At 57.7% G+C, this 9,466-nt stretch overlaps 1 protein-coding gene across 1 annotated transcript in view; it reads left to right on the top strand.

Annotated features, from left to right (window-relative positions):
- The window catches only part of INSRR (insulin receptor related receptor), a 21,678-nt gene extending 18,135 nt beyond the window's left edge, over window positions 1-3,543 (top strand). Inside the window, exons 17-23 of the mRNA XM_027774478.1 lie at window positions 282-334; window positions 528-757; window positions 1,194-1,304; window positions 1,441-1,600; window positions 1,910-2,039; window positions 2,159-2,293; window positions 2,570-3,543. Coding sequence (XP_027630279.1) covers window positions 282-334; window positions 528-757; window positions 1,194-1,304; window positions 1,441-1,600; window positions 1,910-2,039; window positions 2,159-2,293; window positions 2,570-2,813 — 1,063 coding nt within the window. The 3' untranslated portion in view covers window positions 2,814-3,543. The remainder of the gene's footprint in view (window positions 1-281; window positions 335-527; window positions 758-1,193; window positions 1,305-1,440; window positions 1,601-1,909; window positions 2,040-2,158; window positions 2,294-2,569) is intronic.
- Window positions 3,544-9,466: the final 5,923 nt, after the last annotated feature.

Here is a 9,466-nt window from a genome sequence, read left to right as displayed (position 1 = left end):
GGGGGCGGGTTTTTGTGGCCTGGCCCCCGGGCCTAGCCGAGCCTTGATTGGCTGGGCTCCCAGCCAGGGGCAGGAGCCCCTCTACTCTCACGTCCTCCCTATTCCCACCTGTCAGGTCCCAGACCTGGGACCAAGACTAGAACACAAAGTAGTGGGGCTCCCTGGCCCAGGCTGGGGTTGTGGTCGGTAACTCTCTCTTCCCCGGGATGCCCCTCTTGGTCCTCTGGAGTTGCTCATTCCTTCCTAAGGCCCCACCAGCTCCCCCCTGACCCCCGTTGCAGAAACAGCACCCTGTATACCTCAGTGAACCCTGAATACTTCAGCGCCTCTGACAGTAGGTTGGGGTCAGGGACAGGTGGTGTGGGAGAGGGAGACAGGAGAGAAGGGCAGGCTGCCCGGAGCCCTTCTGGGAGAAGGTGGCCTTGGGACTGGAGCCCTTTGGAAGAAGAGGAAAGAAGTGGGAGGGGTGTGGCAGAGAGCAGCACCCTTGCCTCATGACCCCCACATCGACCCCCACATCTTCTCAGTGTACATCCCTGACGAGTGGGAGGTGCCTCGGGAACGGATCTCCGTAATCCGGGAACTAGGTCAGGGCTCCTTCGGGATGGTGTACGAGGGGCTGGTGCGAGGACTGGAGGCTGGAGAGGAGGCCACGCCTGTGGCCCTGAAGACAGTGAATGAGCTGGCCAGTCCCCGGGAGCGCATTGAGTTCCTCAAGGAGGCTTCTGTCATGAAAGCATTCAAGTGTCACCATGTGGTAAGGCAGGTCAGGGGGACTGTTAGGGTCAGGGTTGGGACTGTGGTTAGGATCCTACTCGGATAAAGTTCATGCTTGGGATTAGCATCAAACAGGGTCATAGTAGGGTCATGTATGAGGGGTGTCAGTACTGAATGTGGAGATGATTGTTCAGGTCATGGTTACAGAGTTGGGCCAAGTCCATGACTATAATGGTAGTCAGATATGATCAAAGTCGGGGGTTAAGGTCAGGGTCATCGCTAGGTCATCGTTAAGGTTAGCATTAGGTCAATGTTAGATCATTGTTAGGTCAGGATTAGAGTTACGATGGGGTGGAGGTTGCTGTCAGGCCTGGTGTCTAGGTCACACTGTATCGGTAGTTACAATGGGTCAAGGTTTTGACCAGGAGGGTCAATGGGCGCTTGATGGACTTACAAGTAGAATTTGCCCATCCCAGGTGCGTCTCCTGGGTGTGGTGTCTCAGGGCCAGCCAACTCTGGTCATCATGGAATTAATGACCCGTGGGGACCTCAAGAGCCATCTTCGATCTTTGCGACCTGAGGCAGAGGTGGGGACCAGGAAGACCCTGGGCCCAGGGGCTGGGGAGTTGGAGAAGACTTGGGAACAGTGCATGTGTAGGGGTTGTCCTTGGGCAGGGACCAGCCTCTACGTTCCTTCTCCACCAGCCCCCTCTCTCGCTCTAGAACAACCCCGGGCTCCCTCGGCCGGCTCTGGGGGATATGATGCAGATGGCTGGTGAGATTGCAGATGGCATGGCCTACCTCGCCGCCAACAAGTTCGTGCACCGAGACCTGGCAGCTCGCAACTGCATGGTGTCCCAGGACTTCACTGTCAAGATTGGGGGTACAAAGGGTGCCAGATGATGAGGGCGAAGAGTAGAGAGACTCCCCTAAGTTAGGCGTCAGGAGACGCAGGCCTGGCCCACAGCACCATCCCTGATAGCCTACGAGAACACTGGCTAATCACCCCCACTCCAGATCTCAGACTCCCCTCAAAGGCAGAGGGTTTGGATGGGATGAGCTCTGAGGGCCTCTGAGCCCTCACATTCCAGGATTCTCGGAGACTCAGGAGGTGGAGGGTTGGGGAGGTACTCCTGGGCAGGAGCTGGTGTGCCACTTGCCTGCCCACATGCCCTCCACCCTCACTTCCCAGACTTCGGGATGACTCGGGACGTGTACGAGACAGATTATTACCGCAAGGGCGGGAAGGGACTGCTGCCCGTGCGCTGGATGGCCCCCGAGTCCCTCAAAGATGGAATCTTCACCACCCACTCGGATGTCTGGTGGGGCTCCCGGGATATAGAGGCAGGACTGGGGAGGGGCCTGGGACACTGCCCTCCCTCTGTCTGGGTGCACTGAGCCAAAGGGGTGCTGGGCTCAGGCCCTCCTGTGTGTGCTCCAGGTCTTTCGGCGTGGTGCTCTGGGAGATCGCGACCCTGGCTGAACAGCCCTACCAGGGCCTGTCCAACGAGCAGGTGCTCAAGTTTGTCATGGACGGTGGGGTCCTGGAGGAGCTGGAGGGCTGTCCCCTTCAACTGTGAGTCTTTCCCCCAACTCCCCCATCTCCCCTCCTTCATCCCTGCACTGCCTGCATGCCTCCCCTGGTTCTGGCCCACCTCTTCTGAGGCTTTTACACCCACTGATCCCCAGCTACAGGGCCCCTCTTTCTAAACTCTCACCACACCACACCCCTTCTCTGACCTTCCCAAACATGATGCCCCACAGCCTGACTCCTACTGACCGACTCTCCCAGGGCAGGAGGCCCAGCTGTGGGCGGGGCCGCCGACCCCTCTGACTGCCCCTCACCCGCCAGGCAGGAGCTTATGAGCCGCTGCTGGCAGCAGAACCCACGCCTGCGCCCCACCTTCACCCACATCCTGGACAGCATCCGGGGTGAGCTGCGGCCCTCATTCCGCCTGCGCTCCTTCTACTACGGGCCCGAGTGCCACGGTGGCCGGAGCTCCCTGCAACCCTCCGACGCGGAGCCTGACTCCCTGCCAACTCCAAAAGGGGCTTCCTTAAACTGCAGCACCCCAAACGGGGGTCCCCGGCACTGAGGGGCGTCCTGTTCCCCGGCTGGCTGGCCTCCCATGGAAGAGAGGAAGGACCCGAACTTTGTAGTCGTGGGATGTCCAGAAGTCCTCGCCCTGTCCTTACCCTGCTCAGATTGGGCATAGCCGGGGGTTGCGGGAGGTAGAGAGCAGGAGCAGGAAAGGTGAGGGACAGTGAGAGCGGAGTCCCCGCAGGAGACAGTCTCTGCTGTCTGAATTCCCCGTGAGGAAGCAAACGGGTAGACCACAGGCAGGTGTACAGCCCTGGAGTGGGAGACCCCACTCAGACCAGGAAGAGAGGGTCCATCCACCCAGGAGACAGGGCCCCAAGAACTTCACTCTCAGCTCTGGGTCTCCTGATGTCACCAACATGCTTAAAATCCAGTGAGCCATCCGGGGAGGCCTGGAGCCCTGTCTGTTCCCGTGGTGGTGGTGGGGGGGCACTTGACTGTCCTCCTAGTCACTGGGTTCCACCCCGCCCTCTGCCCCCCGCACATCAGGTGGCATGGGGAGCAGCCCAGGGCGAGTGGGCTCCTAGCCTGGCCCTGGTAGACCCTCCCTCTCCTCTCGCCCCACCCAAGGACCCCCAAGCTGGTGCTCCTCCTTCCTTTCTTCTAGGGACATCCCTTGGTGCACATTCGCCCCTTTTTCCAGTCTCTTCTCCTCAGTTATTAGCCTGGGATGATTAAGGCTGGAAGAGCCTTGCCTTCCCTCTGCCCCTCCCCCGCCCCTCCCCCAGCCCTGCCTCTCATGGGAAGCCCGGAGAAGGCGCAATAAATGGCGAGTGTGCTTGTGCCCTGGTCGCGGGCAGCCCATTATCGCTCTGATGAACTTCCTCTCTCCCTCCTGTGGGACTTGAGGCGCTGACCCTAAGGCAGCGATGCAGGATGAATACACTGCTGTCAAACACCACCTCCATGAGGACCGGAGCAGCCAGGGTTGCCATGGCAGTGAGGCAGGACGAGCTTGCTATTATCTCCCCACTCAGGCCCAGAAGTGGCTGAGCCCGGCAGGGAACCTTTGTGTCTGGCCTCCCAGCAGAGCCAGCCAGTCCCCACACGTCTCATCCTTATTTTGTCCCTTGCCATGTCTACTGGGCAGACACTTCCCGGAGTATCACAGGACAGACTGCAAGGGAGGAACATGGGGGGCGAGGGGGCCCGATGGCATCACCTCCCCTGCTAGTTACCCCCCACCCCGCAGAGGACACACACCGAGCAGGGCCTGAGTCTGGCTCCCTGTGCTACAGTGGGAGCCGGAGACTCAGCTTCTGTCCCACAAGCAGAGATGCCTCCGAGGCATATTGAAGTTGCACGGGGGAGCCTGGGGGCACTTTCCCACCAGTGCTGTGGGGCATTTGAAGGGGAGGGTTGCAGAGAATGACTTCGAACTTGGTGAAGGCAGTGAGAGGGGTTTGTGAGCTTCCTGCACCCTGGTCCTGGGGCCAAAGATGTGTACTCTGCCACACTGGGTCTGGGGACTAGTGTGCCGAATGTCCTGGCCTACTCCAGCTGCTGGCCCAAGAGCTGTCTACAGCTCCTGCAGGAGGGCCTGGAGTGGCAGATGCACTGCCCTGACAGTGTCACAGTGGGCAGCAAGAACCACCTATGTGGACCCCATCCCTCCCGTGCCCCTGCGGGGATCGGTGACTGGAGCAATAGTGACTCCTAGTGGTACTCAGGAGAACCGCAGCTAAGGGAGAAGAGCGCAGGAGCGGATTTTCCGCATCTCTTCTGTTGCTGGTTTCCCGGTTCTGCGTCGAGGACAGAATGAAGGGAGGAGAGGCCCGACGCAAGCCCTGGGTGTGAGACCCACACACGCTCACAGGCATGCCTTGCATACGCCCGAGGCCCGCAGTGGAGTGAACCCTTCTCCCCTCCACCTCGCCCCCTTGCCTGCACAGCACTGGGCAGTGCAGCTCTGGAAGAGCTGGTCACGTGGCTGTGCCGGAGGCTAAGGCAGGGGCCAGGCATCGCGACCGCTGTCTGCGCGGGGCCCTCAGGGAGCAGGCAGTGGCCGGGCAGAATAACTGCCGGAGAAGGAAGGAAGGAAGCTAGAAAACAAACTACTGCCATCCATGTCCTGGAAAAGAAGTGGATTTAGCAAGGTGGCTGGAAGAGCCAGCTGGTGGCGGGGTGGTGAAGACAGCCGGATCCCACATGGCCAACCGCACAGTTCAAGTCCTGGACCTGGCTGCCTGAGAGGTGTGTGTGCATGCCCAAAACCCTGAGAGGAGAAGGGACTAGAAAGGGATTGTGATATGGCCATCCCCCCGGGGGTGTTTTCTCACTTTCTCTCTCTGTCCAGGGAGCTCCTGCGCCTTATAGCAAATTTAAAAGGGAGGGGGGCAGGTGGCATGGTGGTTAAGGCACTGGACTCCCACATGACTGACTGTGGTTTGAGTCTTCGACCTGGAGGCTTCAAACTCACGCCAGGTCCATGTACACCCAAATCCCTAGAGGAGAACGGGATTGCAGCGTGACCATCCATCCTGGGGGTTGAGTTCTCTTTCTCTCTTTCTCTGTCTCTCTCATACATGCCCTCTAGCAAAAACCTTTAAAAAAAAAAAAGAAAAGAAAAAACAAGGTAGCTGGGGAGATGGCAGTGGGACTTCCCAGTCACGCTGAGGGCATCTGAGGAAGACATGTCTCCTCTCCAGAGACAGCAGGAGGTTGAGCTGGGGGGAAGGACAGGCACCTACCACAGGCAGAAGGGTCAATGGGACAACACAAAGAAGCCCAAAGGACCTTTTTGGTTCCCTCTTTTCCCCCAGTTTCAGATAGAATTCAAAAAAGAAAAAAATAAAATAAGAAGCCACTCTGGGCAGTGGGGCTGGGAGAGGAATGGCACGGATGAGCATGAGAGAGCAGCGTGTTCGCCATCTGTGCCCTCGGAACTGGCCCTGTGGCCCTGCGACAGGCCTGCCACCTGGGCACTGGGTACCGGAGGCTGAGGGCCTCATGCCCCACCCCATGCAAGCTCAGGAGTAACCATGGGCATCTCTGGGGGGTAGGAAGGGAGTGTGGTGTCCTCCCCGGAGAAAGCCCTAGAGGCCTGGGAGGGGCAGCAGCAGTCCGAGCCAGGAGAGTTATACCACTGAGCCAGTCCTTGGCAGGGTCGGGACTCAGTGGGGCAGCTACGGTGCCTCCTGGCTGTCACAGTGTGGGAGGAAGAGCTGGGTACAAAGACAGGGAAGGTGAGAGGGGTACCCTATCCTGGCCCACTGCCCCAGCTTCCTCCAAATCCCAGGGCTGCCAGGGCACCAGGCTTTTTGATGCCCAACCAGGAGCAGGAGTGCGGACACCCCTCGAGCAGTGCTGACTCCCTCTGGAAGCTCCGCCCCTGGTCTGGGGGGCTGTTTGGCTACTTCTCCACCTTCCTGTTGAGGGATAAGGACGTGGGGTTGTTACTACTCAAGCACCAGCCCACGGCAAAGGGCTCCCCCTTCCAGCCAGAGGCTATGTACCCCTCTGTCCAGTGTCGCCTGCCCCAGGGGGAGAGTTTCAGGTTCCCCCCATCCACCTGAGACCAACGGGCATTGTGCTGGCACCCCCCACCACCACCCCTTACCTTGGTCCAGGTTGCAGAAGGCCTGAACACCTGGGCCACCTCCTGGCCACCTGCCATGCAACGGAGTCCCGCTGGGTCATTCTAAGTCCAGTGGGGCCACTAGGATGTTATTAGCCACCACTGGAGAGGGTAGAGAAGGTGGCGCTGAAAGTGTGCCAAGTGAGGAACCCAGATGGGTGGCCTGGGGGCGGAGTCAGAGCAAAGGATACTTGGCGAACCTCTAAGAGTAGATCAGGGTGCTTGGTGAGCCCTGGGTGCAGGCCGGGGAGGGTGCTTGGTGGGCCCTGAGTGCAGGTCGGAGCCCTGGGTGCACGTTGGAGAGGGTGCTTGGTGAGCCCTGGGTGCAGGTCGGGGAGGGCGCTTGGTGGGCCCTGGGCAGAGAGTGGAAAAGGTGCTTGCTGAGCATGTTTGGCACACATTTCAGAGCTGGGGAAAATCCCCAGCAATGCTGCTGCCCGACTGAACCACACCCTTCGGAGGGGCCATGTGTCTAGGTTTTGCTGTCCTTGCTGTTCAAAGGAGGCCAGAAGGGCCACGGGGCAAGTATTGGAGCAGATGTGGTGAGGGGGCTGGCTGCTGGGCCTGGAAGTCTGGGTTCCCAGCACTGGGCTACTTGCCCTCTCCAAAGGATCTTGCTGACCCAGTAGCTCTTCCAGCCATTACATCTGCCCCTCGTTCTGCCCTCGGAAGACAGGGCATCTGGACAGTCTGGCCTCCCCAGCTTACCAGGCTGGGGTTCTGGCAGAGGCCCAGCTGCTCTCCACTGCCGTCGCTCCCCACAGGAGAGGAGGGGGAAGAGACGGGCAGGAGGGAGGCGCTCACAGAGTGCAGATGAGGACTAATGTCCCAGGACCTGGGGGGGAGGTAATCCAGGGCACACACACCCTTTCTACCTCCTGCCTCCTGTCCCCACAGTGGGGACAACTCTCCAATAACAGGGTCATTCTCCAGATGTCAGGCAGGCAGGAGACAGGAGAGGTACAGAAAGCTTAGGAGGAGAGAGAGACGGACAAAAGGGCTGTGAAAGAGAGAGACGGGGTAGAGAGATGAGAGTTCAGAGACCTCTCTGCACACAGCAGCAGGAGCTTTGAAGACACCCAGGACTGCTTACTCACCCCTGCTCCCCCCATCTTCATTCAAAATCTTACTCATTCCATGAGCAAAAGAGACAGAGAGATAAGTAACAGAGACAGCACCTCAAATGGTCCCAATGCCATGATCCGCCCCCAGCCTCAGCCTGGATCGTGGCAGCTGGGCATCCAGAGTTCTCAGGGAGGTCTCCAGATGTGAGCTGGGAACTCTCCCATGTGGGACTGCCACACAGAGCGTCTTGTTTGTTTGTTTGTTTATAAGAATTATTTTATTTAACTTTATTTATTTTTTTCAATTTTTATGAGAGGAACAGAGAGAGAAAGAAAGAAAGCCGCCAGGCCTGAGACTCAAACCATGGTTGGCCATGTGGGAGTCCAGCGCCCTTAACCACCATGCCGCCTGCTGGCCCCAAGCATCTCGGTTTACCACTGTGCCACCAACTGGTCCCCACCCCGCCGCTTGACGTCTGTGGTTTTGGTCCCCACTTGTGAGCAAATGACCTCCCCCATGGTCCTTGCAGAGATGGCCCACGCAGGTCCCCACCCCCCCAGGTTGTGTCAGGCCAGGTCCTTCTGCAGAACTGGACAGGAGGGAGGTGGGCAGAGGTGCGGGGAGAGAGAGGAGGGTGGATGGTGCAGAGAAGACTGGAGTCAGCAGGGGAATTCTAAGGCTATGAAGGAGTCACAAGAACGCGAGACAGAAAGGACAGAGGTTGACAGCTGGCTCAGAAAGGAAGCAGAGACGGAGGGCCCAGTCAGCGTCCATCTTTCCATACGGCATTCTGGCTGGAGATCAACGCTGCTGCAGCCGGAAGGGCGAGGTGGGACTGCGGGAGACCTGCGGTGGCTAGGCGGCACGGGCACGAAGGAGGCAAGGGCGGCCACTTGGGGAAGCAGGTTTTCCAAAGGGGAGACCTCCCTGTAGGAAGGCCAAGGGCCGGAATAAGAGGACGGACTGAGCATGGGGAGCTAAGAGCACCACCCAGATCTGCTCCCTCTCATCTAACTGACCGCATTTGAAAAGATGCCACGTTAGTGGCGTGCAGTTAGTGACGTGGAAAGACGGCCATGGTGAACTGCAGAGTGGAATGAGCAGGTTGCAACTAATTCTGCACTTACATGCCAGGCTCACAGAAACATTTGCAGGGTAAATAAGCCCCGGGTGATGGGATGTGGAGGATCAGTCTCTTCTTTTTTGCTTACCTGTCTTTTCTCTTTGTTTTTTTAAAGCACATGCATTATTTATACAGTGAAAAACAAACAGTTTGCTTTGGAAAGAACAAGGCTTCCTCATTCCCGGGGGATTGAGAGACAAAGGCCCAGGGAGGGCGAGGTGGAGCCTGCTGGACGGGCCCTGCCCTCTCCTCTCCCCCTACTTGGCTGTGTCCCTTGGGATCTGTCCCACACACATTCTCCAAGAACATTTTTTTCCTCCGTGTTCTGGGCTGGCCCTGTAGCCCAGCAGATAACTGCTTTGTAATAGAAACCAGGTCCCACCTGACCAGCTAGGGTTCAAGTCCAGGCCCAGTGGCTTGTAAAGCCACTTTGGGGGGACCAGCAGGTGGCGTGGTGGTTAAAGGTGCTGGATTCCCACACAGCCGACTGCCGAGTCCTGGACCTGGTGGCTTGCTTTCTCACTTTCCCTTTGTCTCTGGTCAAATAAAAATAATAATAATAATAACAACAACAAGTGGAATTAAATAAATAAACGATTTAAAGAAAAAAAAGCAAACACCGGGTGCATGTACTTGAGGACATAGGGTCCTGAAGGAATGGAGAATTGGAGTAAAAAGGACTACAGTGGGCCCGGCAGGTGGCATGGTGATTAGGGGAGCTAAACTCCCACATGGCCGACTGTGGTTCAAGTCCTGGACCTGGCAGCTTGCTTTCTCATTCTCCCCATCTGGCTCTGTCCCTCTCTGCTCAAATTATAAATAAATAAATAAATAAATAAATAAATAAATAAAGTTAAATAATTTTTTTTTTTTAAAAAGGACT

The sequence above is a fragment of the Tupaia chinensis genome, unplaced genomic scaffold, assembly GCF_000334495.1.
Source record: "Tupaia chinensis unplaced genomic scaffold, TupChi_1.0 Scaffold000438_1, whole genome shotgun sequence".
Taxonomy (NCBI): Eukaryota; Metazoa; Chordata; class Mammalia; order Scandentia; family Tupaiidae; genus Tupaia; species Tupaia belangeri.
Note: the sequence above shows the minus strand (reverse complement) of the source record. Positions and strands in the feature narration are given on the sequence as shown.